The sequence below is a fragment of the Phyllopteryx taeniolatus genome, chromosome 16, assembly GCF_024500385.1.
Source record: "Phyllopteryx taeniolatus isolate TA_2022b chromosome 16, UOR_Ptae_1.2, whole genome shotgun sequence".
In the NCBI taxonomy this organism is placed as follows: domain Eukaryota; kingdom Metazoa; phylum Chordata; class Actinopteri; order Syngnathiformes; family Syngnathidae; genus Phyllopteryx; species Phyllopteryx taeniolatus.
In genome coordinates this window covers 5255824-5278341 of record NC_084517.1, presented here as the reverse complement: position 1 = coordinate 5278341, position 22518 = coordinate 5255824, and the positions used below count along the sequence as shown (strand labels likewise).

General features: G+C 44.2%; 1 protein-coding gene across 1 annotated transcript; it reads right to left on the bottom strand.

Moving 5' to 3' along the window:
- Positions 1-941: 941 nt before the first annotated feature.
- Positions 942-21925, bottom strand: LOC133465759 (myosin-2-like). The gene is made up of 40 exons (XM_061748842.1): positions 20071-21925; positions 18171-18404; positions 16821-16964; positions 16475-16631; positions 16371-16398; positions 16118-16226; positions 15962-16054; positions 15815-15878; positions 15637-15735; positions 15461-15564; positions 15251-15389; positions 14669-14787; positions 14244-14393; positions 13096-13266; positions 12718-13024; positions 12558-12634; positions 11966-12053; positions 11746-11863; positions 11538-11661; positions 11099-11235; positions 10761-11016; positions 10146-10388; positions 9902-10078; positions 9678-9823; positions 9383-9473; positions 8903-9292; positions 8702-8828; positions 7638-7756; positions 7372-7568; positions 6819-7002; positions 6580-6745; positions 4550-4674; positions 4157-4465; positions 3880-4083; positions 3680-3805; positions 3432-3602; positions 3080-3184; positions 2152-2247; positions 1945-2076; positions 942-1497 (listed from the first exon to the last, which is right to left on the bottom strand). The coding sequence occupies exons 2-40, from the start codon at positions 18372-18374 to the stop codon at positions 1477-1479; spliced, it is 5817 nt and encodes a 1938-aa protein (XP_061604826.1). The 5' UTR covers positions 18375-18404; positions 20071-21925; the 3' UTR covers positions 942-1476.
- Between the last annotated feature and the right edge of the window lie 593 nt (positions 21926-22518).

The window sequence follows — 22518 nt, the reverse complement described above, 5'->3', positions numbered from 1 at the left end:
TAAAATACCATAATAATAAAAAATAATCCCCGATATCTGCACTTGACACCCACCACTGTTTAATCTCCACCTCATCGAGGTTAGTTAATATCCTTAATATAAACAGCACACATTTCACGGACATTGCTCACAGATGCTAATTATTTGCTATTGCTACACGTGGCTTCCGTAGCATTCAGTTTATTATGATAATTTAAAGGCCCAGTACACTGACCAAAAAATGTCTTGTCAAGTTGACACACCACAGAGAAGGGCACTTTTTAACAAGCCAGACAAATGTGAATGACTAAAAAAAAAAAAAAAGCAAAATATGTGAAATTAGGCTTAAAAAATGCTCAAGAATTTAGACGTTCTTTCTGTGAGCGTGTTGCTGAATGCTCTAAAAACCCCGCTTTTACTGGGTCTTTAATGTCCACGTCACTCCATTGTGTTTGCGTTGTGTCTTGTAATTGGTTGTTAATTTCACATTTATCATCTTTAAATGTGCCTTCATGTAGTTGCTTTCTTAACTGTTCAGAAAAATCTAAAGTACATTTTTTCCTGTTGTCCTCCTTAAATTAGTATTGTGGCATTATTCCCTCCACTGGGTTGGGGTTGTTGGTATCCTTCTGCCTCGAGAGACAATGCACCGATACAAGTCATGCTGGCCTACTGCTGTACTTATAATAAATATAAATTTTACCTGAAAATAACAGATTGCAGTTCATGTTGTAGTGCAATAAATGGAAAATAGTTTTTTTTCATGTTGACTTTATTGCAATTAGGCAACATACAGCCACTACTGAAAGAAAAGCATTGTGTTTAAAGCCACTGTGTGTGGAAATTTCCCCCCTTGTCTTTAAAAAAAAAAAAAAAAAGCATGGTAAGCACATGGTATGATTGTGACATATTATCACATAAGTCTGACGTTGCAGCAGCATTTCTAGTTAGTGAAGATGGATGAATATTAAATTTAATTAAGTTTAATTTGGTTAAAGTTTAATTTGATTTAAAAAAAAAAACATCATGAATATTTAGGTTGAACGTTCCAAAAATTAACAATGCCTTTGGAATTTAGGACATGGGTACCCTACACATGCTCGCTATGTTTAATTGGCGTTAGAATTATTAGGGGGACCTTGGAAAAAAATCTGTCAGGTTTTCCTGGACCCCAAAAGTTTGAGAACCCCAGGTAACGTATGCTTCTACTGGAAGTGGTGAACCCTACAGTTTATCCTGTCTTAATCTCTCTCAGGTTGGCCAATTTTTAGAGGCCATCTGGGGGCCGCATCCTTGACTGAAATGAAGACAACAACAAAAATAATTCACCGCTTTGGTTGGTTCTGTTTTATACTGAGTCAAAGTCTTTAATGATTTAATGTAGCTGGACTTTGTACACACAGTGGCGTTAATTGTTTATATAAATACTTTAAGAGTATGTCGCAGGCTATGACAGTGGTTCACAGCACACGTCTTTAAGATGGTCACCAGAGGCGACTACTCCCGGCTGTCTTTGCTCTGTGAAAAAATAATAATAATAATAATCATAATAACTGTATTTATATAGCACCTTTAAAAACATGTTTACAAAGTGTTTTCAGAGACCGGATAGAATGCAATACACAAAAGTCAGTTGGCTAGATGCTAACACAGTGGTTTTCAAAAGTGGAGGCCCATGAGACGTAAATTGGGGTCCGAAAAATAAATTCCAATAAATTATGTCATCTCATTTTAAAAAGTGCAAACCTACATAACTGGCACACCAATAAAACAAACAAATAAACCAATTGCAGTAATCAGCCCTATCTTAGCTTTGAGCCAATCTAAAGCTTAAATGTTTGTGACCTATCCTACCCTTTTTCCTCTAGAAACATTTCAACTTTTTTTCCCAAAAATGGGATCGTTTTGGATCCAAAAAGTTCCAGAACCCCTGCGGTAATGTATAAAACAGTGCAGTCGCCGTACCTTGGCCATATCTCGACTCTTGACTTTCATCTTGTTGACCTGGGACTCTGCGATGTCTGCTCGCTCCTCGGCCTCCTCAAGCTCGTGCTGTACCTTCCTCAGTTTGGTCATGTGGGCGTTGGCTTGCTCCTCCTGTGTGATGTCAAGAGAGCAAATCACCAATCGGACCAGGAACAAAGTTGGCATGGCGAGATGCCACGCACTCACCGCTTCTTCAGCCTGCCGCTTGTACACTTTGACCTTCAGCTGGAGTTTGTCCACCAGCTCCTGCAGCCTCATGGATGTCTTCTTTTCCTCCTCTGACTGCACGGAGGAATCACATTATGGTCCAGTGAACCGCTAGGAATGGATTCACCTCCAGTGTTCCCCTGCTATAGCGCATTTCATCATTTGCGACAGTTATTCGCGGAAAGACATCTATTCTCTGCTATCGGTGTGTTTTTGTCTTCTTTCTGTAAAGCCCTAAAATAAGCCACAATATGCTGCCAAAAGTAGGTTGAAGTGATGCATCTTAATGTTGTAAGATCTTTGTATGTCAGGGAGGAGCTAAATTTCGCCTGGGTTGTTAGTGAACGAGAGTTACAGAGAGTCTTGGAAGCGTATGTATGCTTTTGCTGGGCTGAGTGGCTATTAAAAAGCTAAAAAACAACAAAAGTCTTGTTATTGCTTGACAATTACTATTTTGACAGACTTTCCTCCATTCGTGGCCGGTCTTGGTCTCTAACTCCTGCGAATAGTGGGGGTTCATCCATCCATTCATTCTCTGTAACGCTTATTCTCACTGGGGTCGCTGGTGTGATGGAGCCTATCCCAGCGGCCTTTGGGTGAGAGGCGAGGAACACCCTGAACTGGTCGTCAGCCAATCATAGCCATCACCAACCATTCACACTCAAATTCACGCCTACGGACAATTTAGAATCTTCAATTAACCTAACATGCATGTTTTTGGAATGTGGGAGGAAACGGAGAAAACCCATGCAGGCAGTCTGCAAACTGAACATGCAAACTCCACACAGGGAGGCCGGCGCCCGCATTTTAACCCACGACCTCTGAACTGTGAGATGGATGTGCTAACTAGTCATCCACCGTGCCGCCTGGCGGGGGGGTTCACTGTATGTTATTACTTCTACTTGACCTGATAGGTGAGTTCCTTAATCTTGCGTTCCATCTTGCGTGCCCCTTTCAGAGTGTCAGAGCTGTGTCTTTGCTCCGCCTCCAGCTCGTTTTCCAGCTCTCGCACCTAAAAGGGTGCAGATGGGGTCATGAGAACATTTCTCTGGAACTAATATAAAGTTCGCAAAAGTTACACGCCGGCAACTTAACTCTTCCTGTTTTTTGGAGACATTTGACCCTAAATCCAAAAGGCTTCTACAGTTACAAATCTTAGACGTGGAGGCTCCCTATTTGTATCTTTTTACAGATCGCCATGACCGAGCTTACTGAGAGCCTACACAGACCTATTCTACACGTTTCCTTCTTTTGCTCACCCGAGCTTCAAGTTTCTGGAGCTGCTTCTTCCCGCCCTTCATGGCGAGGCCCTCGGCCTCGTCCAGACGCTGCTGCAGGTCCTTGACGGTGGTCTCCAGGTTCTTTTTCATCCTCTCCAGATGAGCGCTGGTGTCCTGCTCCTTTTTCAGCTCTTCTGCCATCATGGCGGCCTGCGTGATGTGACCATACTACATATGACATCATCGTTGCCTTCAGAGGGAAATTTTGAAGTTGCAGATGAACGTACGTCAGTGATGGCTTTCTTGGCCTTGTCCTCGGCATTCCGGGCTGTTTGGATGCTATCGTCCATCTCACCTTGAATCTGAGACAGGTCTGCCTCCAACTTTTTGCGGCTGTTAAGCAAACTGGTGTTCTGTAAAATAGATCACAATTTGGTAGAAAGTTGTGTTAGATGTCCAAAGCCAGCAGATGTTTGGATGTTCAAACCTGCGAATGGAGCAGCTGAACTCTCTCGCCGGCGTCCAGCAGTTCCTGCTCGGCAAATTTGCGGCTCCTCTCCGTTTGTTCCAGGGCAGCTCGGACTTCCTCAATTTCCGCCTGCACTAGGTTGCTCCTGCGTTCGGCCATGGTGACCTGCTCCTTCATGTCTTCGTTGCTCCTCAGGATATCGTCCAGCTGAATTTGGACATCCTGAGCGAGGATGCAAAGATCGCATTGAGTGTGTTGATTTGATGTTTGTGCATGTTTCGCAGACGTTGCCTACCTTCAGCTGAACTTGCACGTTTCTCAGCTGTTTCTGAGCCTCGGATGCCTGCCTATTGGCGTGGCTCAGCTGGATCTCCATCTCATTGAGATCTCCCTCCATTTTCTTTTTAACTCTCAGAGCGTCGTTTCTGCTCCTCACCTCGGCATCCAAGTTGCTTTGAATGGAGTCGATGATCCGCTGGCTGTTTCTCTTCATCTGATCAAGCTCTTCGTCCTTCTCAGCTATCTTTTTGTCTACTTCGTTCTTCACCTGGGTGAGCTCCAGCTGTACTCGCAAAATCTTGGACTCTTCGTGTTCCAGGGAGGCCTGCATGGAGACAAGAGTGGTCGCAAGTAGAAGAGATGCACTAAAATATAGAGTGTTACATCTTGTTTTCAATACTCTGGTCACCTCAGCCTCCTCCAGAGATGTCTGGGCCTCCAACTTTTCCTGCTCAGCTAGTTTCTTGGACTTGTCCAGCTCGTGGATGTTTTTTCCCATATCTCCTACCTGCTCTGTGAGATCCACAATCTCCTCTGTAATAAGAACGATGGCCATGCTTCAACTAATGTTTGTTTAACAGGTTTTTGCACAAAATCTGGCAAAATAAGGGACATAAAGTGAAACCTCAGTAAAACGGACCCCAATATAACGGCTATCAGATAAAACGGCCTGTCGGGCGGGACTGAACAATGTGTCCAAAAATTGTTTCCATTTGACACTGAAACTGCCATTGACAAATTCTGTTAGTTCCAGAATTGGCCGCTGTTGTTTACTGGCGCTGTGGTGCAATAGAGGCAGAGAATGGGACATATGTATTTCTGGGTCACAGATATATAATATGACTAGATCCAACCGTAAGACTTGCCTCCTGTGCCTCCGTGGAATGTGGCACATTTCCAGGCCATGCATTTGATGTGGCGGCCATGGTGATGATGAGTCTATCTATTGTCTATTGTGCACTGAACGCTGCGCAGAGAGAGAGCGTGGCATGGCGGCGGTTTTAACTCTGAATACAAAACAAGTCTCTGGAATCTGGAACACGCTATTTTTGGTACAGTAAGAGATTCTTGTTGAGCCGTTCGTCTATGGCACAGCCATCAAAGTGGTGGCCCAGGGTCCAGATCCGGCCCGCAACATCATTTTATGCGGCCCGCGGAAGCAAATCATGTGTCGACTTCATGTTTCTTGTGAAAATGCCAACTATATCTTTACATGTATAATGTTGAGATATTGCAAGCATTTTATGTTACCAATCACCTTTTTGAAATAAATGTAATAATAGTTGAACATTTTTTATTGGCTTCTGATTTTAAAACTAGTTATCCATCAATTTGTTGTGTATATGTCATTATATGAGACAATATTTTATATGGGTTCACAGTCATAACGGCCCTGAGTATGAGTTTGACACCCCTGGTCTATGGCAACAGACTTGCAACAAGGAAGCACACTAATTCCTCGCAGCTTATGACAGTGCCCTCGATTCGCCTATGATGTCTATGTCAACAATGTCACCATCAAGCACACCAAATTTTTAACTTTTCAAACATTTTCAAGCTTTTGTATATTTATTTACAGTAGCTGTACTGTTCTGGGTGTTTTAGGCCATGAAAAATTTTACAAAACAATAATTTTGTACCGTACAGTAATATGGGTGCATATATCCACAAAAAAAGATGCTTCAATGTAACGGACAATCGGCTATAACAGACGACCCCCCCACCCGTGTGAGTCTGTTATATCGAGGTTGCACTGTACATTGAGCCACAAAGTTTAAATCGAGGCAACCAGCGTCTTTAACCTCTCAGATGACTGGTGCTCCTCCTCAAGAGTGCTCAGGAAATTTTACATCCATACGGTGGAGAGCATTGTGAGTGGGAGTAAAATCAACTACATGGGGAACACCACCAACCGGGACCAACTGGCTTTGACGAAGATCATCAAAACCACCGTCACCCATATACAGGACATCTACACCATGCACTGCAGATCAAGCTCCAAGATGATTGCCCAGGATCCCAGCTCCCCCAAAAACTAACTCTTTTCCCTGCTGACATCAGGGAAACTATACAGGCTGCTTATGGCCAACGCAGAAAGACTTAGGAGTTTCTTCCGCTAGGCCATGAGGCTGCTGAAAAAGGACTAGCTAATAACATCTGCGAAGAGATGTCAAGACATTGTTGTAAAGCAGGTGTTGGCATAAACTTCCTTCTCTGTTTCGAGAGGACCTTTCTCGTTTGACATGGATGATTTCTTTCACACCACTTTCAAACTGGCTATCATCTCTGTCCAGAATTTGGACAACAATGAGCTGACATGTCTCCAGAAAGATGGTCTAATGGATTAAAGGTTCAACGTCTTCAACCAAAAAGAAGAGTCCAGTTGCCTCGATTCAAAATTACCATGATCTGAATGACAGAGAATCTATACAGACATACGTTGAAGGGTCTTATTTTCTCGCTTGAACGTCTCCAGTTGTTCCATACATTCTTCAAAGGCATTCTTCATCTTAAAGTTCTCAGTGCCCAAAGAGCGCACTTCTTTGAGAGTTGACTCCAGTTCTGTCTGACCTTCCTCATACTTCTGCTTCCAATCAGCTAGAACCTGCAGGAAGATATAGCGTGCCTTGATGGTGTGAATCTTCATCAGGTATCAAGGCAAGTCTAAGAAGGAAAACCTTATCAAAGTTCCTCTGCTTCTTGTCCAAGGTGGCAGCGGCAGCATTTGACCTCTCCATGTCCATCATTAGGTCCTCCACTTCTCCTTGCAGTCGCTGTTTTGTCTTCTCCAGAGATGAACACTTGGAGTTGACGGCCTCCACAGCTTCTTCTGCTTCCTGCAGACGCAGCGCCAACTTCTTCCTGTCAGAAAAAAAACGTATACAGTGAATCCCAGCCTCACGGTTTGCAAATTTGCCTATTCCCTTTTTTCTGTGGAACCTGCTCTCAGCTGATGCCCTTAGATGCCACAAGAAGCACTGACTATAGATGAGGCAACAATTAACTAGTCATGCCTGGAGAGTAAGGCACAAGGATGACGTAGTGTTACAATGTGTCTTTTTGAGTTGGCGTCAGTTACTTGCTGATTTTTGCTATTCACAGCATGGCTCGGTCCGAACATAATGTCCTTGTAATATAACGCCAAGGTAGGTTAGTGCGTCTGATGGTGGTTAGGCTAGCAGAGAAGGCCTTGACCAGCCTGCCCACCACTATTGATTTTGTGTTTCTCACTTGGCTTCCTCCAGCTCCTCATTGCGCTGAATGGCGTCTGTCTCGTATTTGTTTCTCCACTGGGCCACGTCGCTGTTGGCCTTTGAGAGACAGCGATGGAGCTCGGCCTTGGCCTCCTGCTCCTCCTCGTACTGCTCCCTAAGTAGCTCGCAATCGTGTTGTGTGGACTGCAAGCCATGGGCCAGGGCGTTCTTGGCCTTCAGACAAATGATGGTCAGCATAGATCACGTTGCTTCTGTGGTGCACCTCTGCTCGTCCATGCTCACCTTAACCTCCTCCTCATTTAGTCTTTTCAGCTCCTCAATCTGCTGGAGGAAGCCTTGCTTTCCCCGCGTGAACTGAGACAGGAGTGCTGCTTTCTCCTCCAGCTGGCGAGACATTTCAACTGCAGAGCACAATCAAAAAATGGTTACAAGTAGTAGAGTTGTGTAGCTTAACTGGTCCCATGATTTGAGTCGATTATGATTAACATTTCAACAATTGATGAGCCACATACATTTTCTATAATACTATGGTTTTGTTTTTCATCGTTAAGTACAGCATTACTTTTAAATTTTAAATAGATTGAATGCAAAATTTGACCACCATATTAAATCACAACAGAATACAGTAAATAGTACAGTCAACTTCAGCATATTTGCAGTTAACAAGTGTTGAAACCCGGCGTTGTACCGAATGGGATACGGCCATAAATCCTTGGCTATAAAGGCTCTCAAAGTCTGGGTTTTTTCTTCCCTTTGTCTGACTTAGTAGGGATTGTTGACAGACTGACATAAATTATTGGCTGTGCTGGCTATGCATTTTGTTTGGCCATTGTAGATAGCAACTCAGGGTGGAAACAACTAACGTGGAATCACCACCGTGAGTTTAAATTGGTGATGTTCCCGACATTAAATTTTTGTGTGACAGGCTTTCCACACCACCTGGGATTGGCTTGTCCAGTTCTTGCTTTCTTGTCTGTTCATAAAATCCAAAATGTGTTGAGGTATGCGCTTTTAAAAAGTTTGGAATGTCCTTAACTTTTAGCTTGCAGCCTCCCTCTGACATTCACCTTTGCAACAAATGACGTTAGTTAGATGAGACGGGAGCTATAATGTTCTGGATGAGGCACTCTTTGACACCCACCATAGACAGACAGACTACAAGAATTTGTATGCCATGGGCCGAAGATCAACAAGCATGTCATTTACGTCATGATTAATTAAGGTTTACCACTGTATTGATGCAAAATCATTCATGTCTGCATGCTGATGCATCGATTATATGATTAATTTCAACACCCCTAACAAGCACACGTGATGTGAGGCAGACCTGATCAGGTCTTAATTACCGTTTTCTGTCTGTAGTCGAGTGTTTTGGCTGGACACATCGTTCAGTAGCCTCTCCTGCTCCTCCTCTTTGGCTTTGACCTCGCTTAGTTGGTCTTCAAGCGAGCGGCACATTTTCTCGAGGTTAATCTACGCAGAGAAAGACAGTTTCTTTTTGGAACACCACAGGAATCTCACTGCTTGTGATGGGACTTCACCCTCACCTTGGCTTTGGCCACACTCTCCAGATTGCTGGACAGGTCATCCATCTCCAGTCTTAGCTCACTCTTCTCCTTGTCCAGCTTTTGCCGGACCCTCTGGATGTTGTCCAGTTGCTCCCCGAGCTCGGCCACACTGTCTGCGTGCTTCTTGCGCAGGGCGGCGGACGTGGCCTCGTGCTGCAGCGAGCGCTCCTCCAGCTCCCTGCGCAGCTTGAGGAACTCAACCTCCTGCTTCTTGTTGGCCTCTACCTGAGTGGCAGTGGACGCTCCAGCCTCCTCCAGCCTTTCAGTGATGTCCTCCAGCTCTCGGGACATATCTGACCTCTGCTTCTCCACTTTGGCTCGAGCAGCACGCTCAGCCTCCATTTCCTCCTCCAGCTCTTCAGATCGGGCCTGCAAATGAGAGATTGGATGGAAGCTCATAAACTGAAGTCCTGTAAAGTTCACGTGACCAAATCAAATTACTGAACCGTAACTTCTCACCTGGAGCTCTTTGATTTTTTTCTGCAGCTGTGAACCTAGAGCTTGTTCATCCTCCACCTTTGTCTGGAGCTGTGAAGCCTCAAAGTCTTTTCTGTGAGAGGAAGTGCAGATGAATACACCAACATGACTGTGATTTAATTGCAATTAGATTGGAATTAGTTGCCAGACATCATTCTTTAGAAGTTCACTACTCATAAAATGTTAGGAATATTTATCCACTTTTGAGTGGAATTTTATAATGAAAATATACTACAGGCATTACAGGTGAGCTTAATTTAATGTCCTGTAAACATACTTTTTTAGCTTCTCATCCAGCTGCTGCTTCTCATTTTCCAGATCCATAATAGACTCAAGGGAAAGTTTGAGATCACCCTCCAACTTCCTCTTGGCTCTCTCCTGGTCGATCCGGATCTTTTTCTCCTGCTCCAGCCAACCCTCCAACTACAACATGAACAGCGGTTTCGACAGCAATGTACAATGTCAACTGCCATCAATGTCTGCAATTAAGCGGTGACTCACCTCGTCAACCTGCTGCTCTAACTTGGTTTTGGCCTTGCCAAGGATGTTGACCTTCTCCTCCTCTGCCTGCAGGTCTTCCAGTGTCTGCTGATGGGAGCCTTGCAGGGCTTTCTTCTCCTTGGACAGTTTGGTTATGGTCTCATCCTGACTCAAGATCTCGTCCATCAGGTTTTTCACCTTTAACAGATAGTGAGAAGTGATGTTAGATGTTAACATGGTAGGCACCATGCTTGCGTCCTCTCACCTTGTTTTCCACTGCATGTTTCTCCTTCTCTACTTTGGCTAATGTCAGTTCTAGGTCATCGATGTCCCTCTTCAGCTCTGAACACTCATCTTCAAGCTTTCGCTTCTTTGCTGTCAGCTCGGCGTTCAGCTCCTCCTCATCCTCAAGCCTCTCCATCACTTCATGTAGCTTGGCCTCCAGTTGGATCTTGCTCTTGATGAGTCCCTCACAGCGTTCCTCAGCATCCAGCAGGTTGTCCGACTCCTCACATGGTGAAACACACAAGGAACATGTACGAAATATTCTGACTTTTACCCTCAAGGCTCGAGCTCAAATGGAAAATATATACAATCCTAACTTTTTTTCTGTACATTCTTACATAACTAATTTATACTTATATGACTTCCTTAATACTGACTAATGGGTGAATAGACTGTTTTAGTATGTGTGTGGTTGGGGGGATGGAACCCTGATTCGAACCCCCAACCTTTGGACTGTGAGGTGGATGGCTAACCACTTGCTCACTGTGCCGCTTGTCTCCTAGATGTTATTTAAGTAATATTAACTCAAACAGAAGAAGAAGCTGGTGGCAGCTTGATGGCCAACCATGGGCACAACTCACCCATGAATACTTACCGCCTGGACTTGGAGAAGAAGATCGTTTCGTTCTTGTACAACAGAGACCATTTTCTCTTCAATCTCCCTCCGTCTGTTTTCTGACTTGGCTAAATCTTCTTTGAGCTTCGTGAAGTCCACCTTCATCTGAGCCATTTCCTTCTCAGCCTCTGCGCTCTTGAGCAGTGGTTTGAGTTTAAAGTACACCTTCATCCATGGCCAGTGTTTGACGTTCATGAAGGAGCGGAAGTTATACTGAATGGTGTAGATGGCCTCCCTGTCAAGAACAACATGTTGGCCTCACGACTGGAGATTCTAACAAGTGCTTGAGAATGAGATTATACTGTAAGCATAATTACTTCCTGGCCATCATCTTCTGAAACTCCAGCCGAATCAGAAACCCACGACACAGTGCCTGCGTGGACTTCACAACCTGAGCTAAGCGCTCATCCCTCATTTCCTCCAAAGTACCGAGTAGGCCAGCTTTAAAGAACACCTGAAAGTGACATCACTGTCATTCAAGTACCTTTCCAACTCAACACTCTTAATGATGGAACATGTATACAATCGTAGATTCATTTATGTACATTCTTACATAACTGTACATCTCACATATGTGACTTGATAAATACTGACTTATGATGGATTAAACTGTTGAGTATGTTTATGGTTGGGGGGATAGTTCCCGTTTGATTAAATGATCAAAACAGACAAGACGATCTTTCTGGGAAATTAGACATATGTAGCAAGATAGAGCATAGTTGAAGTAATTTTAACTCTAACACAAACAGTCAGAACCTTTGTGTGTCCCAACTTGTACTGCGTGTGGTCCACATCGATGGATCCCAGAAGTTTCTCTGCTGCCTTCTTGTTATCCATGAACTGTCCATCTGGAACAGCACTGGCATTAAGGATCCTGTATCTGCAAAAGCAACAACAGGTATCCATAGATAATTATGTAAATGCTTCTGTACACTGGTATGCTTGAACACTTAATTTAGTTTACCTCTGCTTGAAGTCTCCATACAGAATCCTGCTCGGAAATCCTTTCCTGCAGATGCGAATGCCTTCCAGCACGCCATTGCAGCGCAGCTGGTGAAGGACAAGGTGGTTCTCCATCGTGCCTGTGCAGCACATTCATTGAATAGATCAACTAAACCAAGAAACCAACAAGCCTGCCAGGCAACCTTTCTGAATTATAATTGGACAAAGATGGGGAAGTCTACCTGGAGTTTTTGTCTCATTCGGAATGAGGCATCTCACAAAGTGCGGATGCGTTGTCCTTAGGTTTGTCATGAGCTTCCCGAGATTCTCCTGCAACAAATAATCACTTATGAGTTACTTTGTCCAAAAAATAACAACTTAGTTAACAAGGGATTTTACATTTGATTTGAACAGTTGCAACCTGATTTTCCATTCATCCGTTTTCTATACCGCTCATCCTCACTAGGATCATGGGTGAGCTGGAGTGTTTCCCTGCTGACTTAGTGTGAGAGGAAGGATAAGGGGTGGTTTCTGATATGGATGATATGGGCACCTGCCCAGGTCGTCAGCCAATCACAGAGCACATACAGTATAGACAAACAAACATTCACACTCATGGGCAATTTAGAGTTTTCAGTTGACCTAAGAAGCATGTTTTAGAATGTGGGGAAAATGCTGGAGAACCCCAAGAAAACTCTTGCAAGCATGGCAAGCACATACAAACACAAGCACAGGAAGGCTGGAGCCAAGATTCGAACCCCAAACCTCAGGAATGTGAGGTTAGTGGTAACCACTCGTCCACGGTGGTGCCTTGCAACTTGATTTTTAACCTACCCTAAACAAAGCTGACACAGTTTGGAAAGATGCTCCCTTTTTCTTTGACACTTTCTTGACTCCTCCAGCTGGTGCATCTGCATATACGAAGCACGTTGCTACTTCTTTATCTCAGATTCTTCCATGTTTCAAGACAAAAGGAGAAGAAATTAAATCTTACCATCTGTTCCAGAGAAGGTGACGTATAACATTGCTAGGATCTTGACCGACGACTTCTGGTACAGCTGCACCACAGACTCGTTCAGCGGGTCCTTGTTCTTCTCCAGCCATCCGCTGATGTTGTAGTCCACCATGCCGGCGTAGTGCATCAGCGAGAAGTGAGCTTCTGGCTTACCCTTGACCACTTTAGGCTTTAGGAAGCAGCTGTTCTTGCCCAGATGTTGGTCATAAAGTTTGTTCTTGAAGGACACATCGCTTGACTTTGGGAACATACACTCCTCCTCCAGGATCGAGAAGATACCCATCGGCTGATTGACAAAAACACACAACAGTAGGCATCACAAGTTGACATTCCTTCACATAAAAATGGACCATCTACCTTTTCAATAAGCTCGATGCATGCTGCTAGGTCCATTCCAAAGTCGATGAACTCCCAGTCGATGCCTTCTTTCTTGTACTCTTCTTGCTCCAGCACAAACATGTGGTGGTTGAAGAACTGCTGAAGCTTCTCGTTGGTGAAGTTGATACACAGCTGCTCCATGCTGTTGAACTTTGGAGATTTAAGTGTGAAGACATGGTTCACTCAAATGAAGCCAGCTGACTCAAGCATATTGGATCAAGTATTTATAAAAATCAATTGACCAGACCAATTTCAGAATGTTTTCAAAGAATATGCGGCAGGATACTTTCGGGTGGCAGAATGCAGGTGACTACCGCTGACCTGAACTGAAACGATGTCAAAAACCTGTTGTGTTTGAGGTTGCGCCACCAAAGATGGATTCCCCGAAACGTATTGAGAATTTTTTCCATTTCCTTAAAAAGAAAATCTAAATTAATCCAGTGGAACCTGTTGGTGATGAAAATAAGGTAAGTGGACTTTGTAAATAGGTGTACAGAGAAGATCGTAACACTGCCTGGTGGCAGCATCAGAGTAGCCACTTGTAACAGGACGGACTGGTAAACAAAACCTCCATAATCGGGTTTAAAGCTGACGTGAGAAGTTGGAAGTGAGTTTGAGTGAGTGCCTATGAATGCCTAGCTGAGTAGATTACAACGCACTGAATTTCAACCACATCTTTTTTAGACCAACTCACCTGTTGAAATGTAAATTATAACCGACGTTGGCTCTTCCTTCCAAGCAGTTTACCTTGCGTAGCATCTTATTTACTATTGACTCTTTATTTAAACTACAGAAGAAGACTTGCAGTAACACCCCGCAAGATGAAAATCATCATTCAAGCTATTTTCCTGGTTCTCTGAATTGTTCTGCCTTGGTCAAGTGACATGGAAAGGTTTGATTAGTAGTGGTGCCATAGAAAAATGCTTTGCCTTTTGCCAGCCGGATGAACATGTGACGTCATGATGAATTATACTATATGGTTCTTGGAACAGTCTTCCCTAAAAGTTTGACGCAGATCAGTTGAGAGTTGCGCCTGGTAGAGTGTTCACAAGGAACAAGGAACTGATTTGACTGTGGTTGCCTCAAACTGCAAGATAATAATGTTTTTTCAAAATGCGATGACCTACATCAAAGATTTCAAATCCGGCAATATCGAGAACGCCGATGAAGTGTTGCCTGGGCTGCTTAGTGTCCAGCTGCTGGTTGATGCGCTGCACCATCCACAGGAACATCTTCTCATAGACAGATTTGGCCAATGCGCCTATGGAGTTGTACACCTTCAGTAGGAAAAGAACATTGGCTCAGTTCAGCTGTTAACTGGATTTGTGGGATTGAGGAATTAAAATATATTTTCATTCACAGTAGATATAAACATCTTACATTTAAAATTAGGTTTCATATTTCAGTGCCTTCAGCAAGTCAAACACACCATACATGAAATTAGGCTACATAGTCTCGTCTCCTTCATCTACTTTTAGGTGAAACGTAGCATGTAGTTAACAAAGATACACTTGCTTATTTCCAGGATGTGCTGACAGACAGTCAGTCGTACCTGCTGTGCATTTTGTCCCTTGGTGACATACTCATTGCCCACCTTCACGCGTGGGTAACAGAGGTTCTTCAGAAGGTCAGCAGAGTTCAGACCCATCAGATAGGCTGCCTTGTCAGCCTCTGCAGTTTTGAGGCAAAGTTTCAATCATTTAAGAGGTATGGTGAAATTCATCGGTCACACAAGAGATAGAACAAAACAAATTCTTCAAACTTCTAAATGACCAAAAAAAAAAAAAAAAAAAAAACCCACCGAATACCTTGTTTACATTTCCAACATCTTTGAAGCAGAATTTTTTCCAATGATGGCGACCAAAACTAAATTACAGAGTCGAATGGCCGTAATTAACACACTTTGGGTGTTACGCTCTCCCCTTTTGTAAACAACCACAGGGCTGATGTAAAGTAATATTTTCATGAGTTTACGCTGATAATCAATAACATATTTTTTTTCTTCAGTCTCTCTGAAGAGTACCCACAAGAATTGCCCACAACCTAATCCTAGGTCGCGGACTAGTGGTTGAGGACCTCTGGTTCAAATGCTATCTGTCATTATTATAGTTTGAAGTTTGAGCGATGTCCTAACCTTCAGTGCCATCTGGTTCTCCCTGTTCCTCTCGCTGTTTCTGCCTGAACTTCATGTTCCCATAATGCATCACAGCTCCTGTCAGCTTGTAGATAGACATTTTTTCATCTGGGGTGAAGCCCAGAATGTCAAAGGCCTCCTGGAGCACAAATGAGATGAAGAATATTTCTCAGTGAATCCTCTTTCCAAACCACTCATGATCACACTCACATCTGTGGCCATCAACTCCTCAGCGTCATCAATACTTTTCACGCTGATCTCGCCATGGCTGATGAAGGCAAAGTCATAAGGGTTGGTGGTGATGAGGAGCAGGTCTGAAGATGAACAGGATGACATGGTTTTTGGAAGTGACATTAAGAGGACATTAAGTGCTGAGCTTATTTTACCGATGAGTTCCGGCTTCTTGTTGCAGGTCAGCTGATAGAAGATGTGATAGCTCCTTTCAGCTGCCAGCTGGAATGACACTCTGGACTTCTCCAGCAGATCTTTAAGGAAGGAAAATTAAATGTGGCTTTTGGTTGGATTCATCTCTTTAAGCTCATGAGAACATCTTGGTAAACATACATGTTTCGATATCTGCTGACGCCAGTTTGCCAGTGGCGCCAAAGTGTATTCGGATGAATTTACCCTGAAAGATCCAACTTGATGTAAAGGTGGAATAACATCAACAACCAACGAGTTGCTTCTTAATCAAAAATAAAAGTGACTCACAAAGCGAGAAGAGTTGTCATTCCTCACAGTTTTGGCATTCCCAAAAGCTTCCAGCAGAGGGTTGGCCTGGATGATCTGGTCCTCCAGTGTACCCTATGGACCAGTAAAGTGGTCAACCAGATGTGTGGTTCACAAAGCAAAGCATCGAGGACCAACCTTCATTTTGCTGTTGGTGTCCTTCCTCTTTTCCGGAGACACAGCGATGGTGGCAAAGTACTGAATGACCCGCTTTGTGTTCACCGTCTTTCCTGCACCGGATTCTCCACTGGAAACAACGAATGGATTAGCATCTGATGACATACATAAACTACTCACAAAAGGTTTGGGTGTCTGATCCTGAAATTTCACCCGAAAGCCAAATATCCCAAACAAAGTGTATGTGAAGAAAACAGCTTGGTTCTCTGCTTACGTGATGAGGATAGACTGGTTTTCACGATCTGGGGTAGAAAAAAAACAAGTCAGGTGACCATATCATCAACGAAAGACCTGAAGGCCTTTGTGGTGCCGACTTACCCGTCAGCATGAACTGGTAGGCGTTATCGGACAGGGCGAAGATGTGAGGAGGAACCTCCATCCTCTTCTTGCCTCGGTAGGCCTGGACCACTTCAGGATTATAGACCGGCAGCCATTTGTAAGGGTTGACGGTCACACAGAAAAGACCAGAGTACGTCTGGATTCAAAAGCAGATTGAACAATTATTCTATGTCATTGATATCCATTTTAAGGTCCATGTGCTAATATGGCATTTAGAGGTACACAATGTAGTTATGTTTAATTGGCGTGCAGATTATGAAGGGTTCCCTGCCAAAATCTTTCCCTTGACCCAGAAAGTTTGAGAACCCCGACTTTGGAGACCTACGTAGATCATCCAGGATGCATAGCGCTCCTTCAGGTTGAAGAGCACGGCCGGCTCGTGGAGGTGAGTCATCATGACCATGTCCTCGATCTTGTCGAACTTGGGGGGATTCATGGGAAACACTTGGTCCTCCCTCACAGTCAACGTCTGTGGACAAAAGTCACACAAGTTGACCATCCGGTTGACATCACACAGTAGAAATCAGAATAATAGTAATTATGGTGTACTCGCTTTTCCCCCAAAGTCAGCTCAACTGGGACCCTAACCCATTAACAACAAGTATATATTTCTTTAATTTCTTATTTCCTTTGGCCAGTTAAAACAACAATAAATAGTTTTAAAAAGATAAAATACTGAGCCCTGCCCGAATAGCAAAACTCTGCCAGTAATTGTCGCCCCCCCAAAAACGGTTTGTAATTGCATATAGATGCCACAAGATGCCAATAAAGTAATACTTTTTTTTCGAAATGAAACCTAGTTCCTTAGCAAGAAGATGCCACCAGATTGCTTCACACCCTAGTTGCTTCATTTTTTCACTTAACTCGTGCAGCTGCATATCTGAAGCATGCTTGTTGTCATATACTGCCCTGCACTTCCATTATAGTAGCCTGGAGGGCTCTTTGCGTTCTCTCTCTCGCCCCCCCCCCCCCCCGCCTCCCATCTCTGTTTTCAGCACCTGTCTCCAATCAGCCTCATCATCACCGGTATTTAAGCCTGCCTGTTCCAGGAAATCCTCGCCAAAGTATTGCAGCCTCTCCTAGCGGTACCATGGCCCACCGTACTCAAGTAGGCCACGTAACTCCTCGTTCCCTTGTTAATTCTTGTGTCCCCTCGTTCCCAGTGCTCCCCTGTGTTCCTGACCCACGTCATTCCTGCCACCGAGTCAGCCGCCTGTTCTGTCCACTGCCTGCCACCTGTCCACGCCTCCGCCTGCCAACACATCCAGGAACCACCTCCATAACCTTTGCTCAATAAACTGTTCATCATTATACATCTGCCACCGCCTGCTCTTGGGTCCAGCGACACCCCACACGTGACACTTGTATCTCAAATTTTGGCAACACAAAGCGACTAAGCGCCAGGTCTGGTAACTCAAAAAAACTCGTAAATTGGGGCATGCGCAAGCTGTCGTAACTCAAAGCGCTTGTAAAGTGGGGCACTCATAAGTCAGCTGGCTCTAGCACAAAAACAGTCAGTCTATCTATCTATCTATCTATCTATCTATCTATCTATCTATCTATCTATCTATCTATCTATCTATCTATCTATCTATCTATCTAAGCCAATGCAAAGATGCTAAAATTGGAGTGGTGACAGTACAGCTGAAGATGAAACTCGAAAATGTCCACACACCGTGTCATCTTCCGTCTTGGCGTTGATTTTTCCATCGGCCTTGTCCTGGATAGTAGCCTTGACATACACCTCCTTTTCCTCTCTGACGAAACAGGCCGTTTTGCTGTCAAAGGGTCTGGCCTGCGCCTCCGTCCTTTCCCGTTCGGACTTTCTGAGATACTGGGCGGCCGGCCCGAAGATCGCCATCTCGCCGTCGGTGCTCATGGTCGCCAAAAGAAATTGCCCTGTGTAGACCTGGTAGAGACAGTTCTAGGATCAGATCAGTGGGATGGTCACTTTTATACTTCACCGTCGTCCTTGGTGGGGTGGGGGGTGGTGTACTAAACTATGTGCCAGCTTTAGTCTCCGGAACCTACTGCTCATCATGGATGAGGGTGGATCAGAGCTGTTGTTTGTATTTAACAGCCAAATACACTACTGACAAGAAGTTCAGGATTTAGGATGAAATTTTGGGATGAACTTAGAATATACACACTAACCTTGACAGATGAACTTAATTTCACCTTCTTTAAACTTTTGAATGCACGTCCAACTTTAATGTTTCAGCACTTTTTGCACCATTTTCTGTTATCGAATGACGAGCTGAAAGTCAGAATTTACACCAGCTATTTGATTCATGAAGTAGAATCCCCTTTATTGTTATGAACATGCGTGCATGCACACACAATTTGTTCTCTGCATTTTACCATCACAGAGAACACACGCACTTGTTAGTGGAACACACTGGAGCAGGGGCCAGCTGAAGAGCCAACGGATGGACCAATACATTTCCGAGTTTATTTAGAGTTGGTATTTAACCAGTCCTCTTCATAATGCTGTTCACATTTTCACATTCTTCACAAAGGCGCTGCTGGCTGGCTCCATGTTGAGGGCGATGCGCTTTGCGGTTATAGCAACGTAAACGCAACGCAAAGAAGAAGAAGAAAAACGACAAGGTCAATTCCTTTGTTTTTGTTGTATACTGAAGACATTTGGGTTTCAGATCAGAAGATGAATATGAGACAAATGTTCAGAATTCCAGCTTTCAGTTCATGGTATTTACATCTAGATGTGTTAAATAACTCAGGCCAGAGCACCTTTTGTTTGAAGCCACCCAGTTATCAAGTGAGCAAAAGTATTGGGCCAGATATGATTCAATTGACTTAAAGTGAATAACAGTTAATATTTGGTGGCATAACCCTGACTTGCAATAACTGCATCAAGCCTGGGACACATTGACTTCACCAGACTGGTGCATTCTTCATTTGAAATGCTTTCCCAGGCCTTTTATTGCAGCCTCTTTCAGTTCTTGTTTGTTTCTGGGGGTTTCTCCCTTTAGTCTCCTCTTCAGGAGGTAAAATGCATGCTCGATTGGGTTAAGGTGCGGTGATTGACTTGACCAGTCTAAGACCATCCACTTTCCCCCCCTGATGAAGTCCTTTGTTGTGTTGGCGGTGTGTTTTGGATCATTGTCTTGTTGCATGATGAAGCTTCTCCAGCATCACTCATGACAGGTTTCGTAAAACAAATGTTTATTTTGCCATACAAAGCAACTTTGCAGTCTGCTTGTTTTTGTTGTTTCATTACTAACTAATCTGTGTTGTATTGCTCATAACAAAAGCAACGAAAAGGGTGGAAGAAGAAAGTCTCCTCTTTCTCTGATAGGTTCGGTGCTTATCTTGTCATAGAACACGAGATTCTATGGGTCTTGAAAGATTATTCAACATGCTGTAAAATGGCCGGCAACATGGGAAACTGCTTTGAAAACGGCTGCCAGCGAATGACTTGAAGAGGTGAGGTTGGAAAAGAAAAAAATCTGACAAAAATCACCACCCTTAGGGAGTGTGATTACATTTGCCTTCACACAGCTAAAATGGAGCCCAAAGGAGTATAGAGACACTTTGTGGTTGTGTGATTGTACCTGGATACATTGAAGCAAGTGAATCCAGCGAGGTTTAAAACGTCTAAGCCAACACTTCCCCTGATTATCCCGCAGCAGGGAGGTGTTACTCCAGCTGTTTCTTTGGATCAGGCAAACAGCTGACGATCTGAAGAGGACGGAAGATGGTCCTGGCGGGGATTAGCGGCAGCAGCTGGTCGGGAAACAAAGGACAAAAATCAAAGTAGGATTCAGGAGGCGGCGGTCCAAAGTCAATTGTGACGGCAGACGGGCGCACTGCTTGTTGTCAGCTGGCCAGGAACCTTTTCGGCTCTCACCTTGATGCTCATTAGTCAAGAACAACCCGCCGCCCCTCATGCACCGCATCAGCTCGACAAAAGAGCTCTTATTCTAAAACTATTTCGACAGATAAAAGTAAACTTGTACTTTGACTTAGGAGTGCCTCAACTTCCCATCTTTCCCGTTACAAACTATCGCTTGGTCAGTTTTTTACTCTGTGTTGCAAGTAAAAATGTGACGAACAAACAAGCTTAAGATACCCCGCCCTGCTCGAGTGAAGAGAAAAGTCGTTTGTTTTGAGGTGCTGTGATGCCCATGCGTGCAAGGAGGGCCGCAGTTAGGCCTGACAGTCAAACACGCAAACACAAAATGAGAACACTCGCAAGGAGCCGCTGGAGGCCACGACTCATGTCCAGACGATCACACCGATCGAACTGGCCAATCCGACTCCAGCTCTTGATGTCACTGACTAGGCCGCACCCCTTAAATGCACACATCCAACACATGAATACCGCAGTATGGACAGTAATTTAATTTTTTTATTTAAAAAAAAAAACTATTTTTGTATGTTGTTTTATTTTATGTTGTATCGTGTTATGTCGTGTTGCGTCGTGTCCTGTGTTGTGTAATTCTATATAATGTTGTGTTGTGGTTTTATGTTGTGTTATGCTATGTTCTGCTGTCTCATGTTATCTTGTGTTGTGTTGTATTGTGTCATGTTATGCTGTGGTATGTTGCGTTGTTATGTTGTGCCGTGTAGTGTCATATTGTATCGTGTTGTGTTACATTGTGTCATGTTGTGTAGTGTTATGTTGTGTCGTCTAGTGTTATTATGTGCTGTATTGTAATGCGTCGCGTTGTGTTGTTGTATCGTGTCTTGTTGTGTTGCGCTGCGTCATGTTGTGTTGTATCGTGTAACGTTGTTGTTGTATAACGTTGTCTTGTGTCGTGTTGTTGTGTCGTGGTGCAATGTCGTTTGTGCTGTCGGATCGCATTGTTGCGTTGCATTGTGTTGCGATAATGAGGCTGCTTGTGTTTCGGTGGCGACTAACATGTGAGCACAAAGCAGATGGCGGGCTGGCCTCGGGCCCGCAGCCGCTGAGATGCCTCGGGCCGCTTTGTCAGCACTCAGCCCGACAAGTGGGATCCTCGTGTTCGCCTCCTTTTCGCCTCTTTTTCCTCCAGCCGAGTCGCTGGAAGACGTGTGTCAGCATCAGTGGTTAAGAGGTCAGGGCCAGCAAGGCATTCTCTGCTGGCCTATCAGGATCACTGACCTACATTTACAACTTAAAGCCAGTTTGGCTTGTGCGATGTCGAGCGTCGTGGTTTGTTTCGCTGTGCTCCAGCTTCACTTACGGTTGGCGGCAGATGTCCTGATGTGATATGCGGCGAGCGGTCGGCCCACGAATCAACGGCGTCGAGGAAGAAGGAAGGAACACTTCACTGATGATGTGGTAACCACATCTTGATCGCTATGGCTACTACACTTAGATTGCCATGGTTACCAAACCTCGACTGCACGTTTACCACGACTTGATGGTTACCACACCTTGACCGCCATACTTGATGGCCATGTTTACCTCACCCCCGTGTTCCATTATTCCCACCCAGACCAAACGGAACAAGCTAAAAGTGTTAGACATCACTGTAAGGTTTCCCCCAGATCAAATGTTTAGACTTAGACCGTTGCTACTTTGGAAACTCCCAACAACATGGAGTCCAAATGAAAACTAACGTTAGGGGTCACTGCAAAAGACGAAATGGTGGAACCTGCAGTTGAAGTGAAAGTTTCATTGTGAAACCAGGTGAACCTCCTCATACACTAAAACACACACTCACACACCAACACAAAAGTTCACATCAGAACCTCAACTGAAGTCTGGCTGGTGTCTAACTGTAGCTGTCAATCTTCTCAGCGCCCATGTGTTCAGATGACGGACACCTGGATGGACGCTACCGAGGCCCTGAAGAGGAAAAGCAGGCGACAACAATCAGGTTGGTTGTGATATCATTTTAATTGATTTGAAATCGTTCTCAAGGAGTCTCTTTGTCACTCTGTCATAGGAAGTGATTGAATGTGAATTAACTTTATTGATTCACTTTGTGTGACGATGACATTCCTTTTAATGCTTTGGTACAGTGGAGACTTCCTGTTCTGCTAAAACTTTGATTCCTCCTGCGCCTTGAAGA

Coding starts and splice junctions, on each gene's coding strand:
- LOC133465759 (XM_061748842.1), bottom strand. CDS start 18,374: ATGAGCACCGACGGCGAGATGGCGATCTTCGGGCCGGCCGCCCAGTAT. Junction 16,632..16,820: donor ATGCATCCTGGATGATCTAC/GTAGGTCTCCAA, acceptor TTTTGAATCCAG/ACGTACTCTGGTCTTTTCTG. Junction 7,003..7,371: donor GAGGAGCTGGAGGAAGCCAA/GTGAGAAACACA, acceptor TTTTTCTGACAG/GAAGAAGTTGGCGCTGCGTC.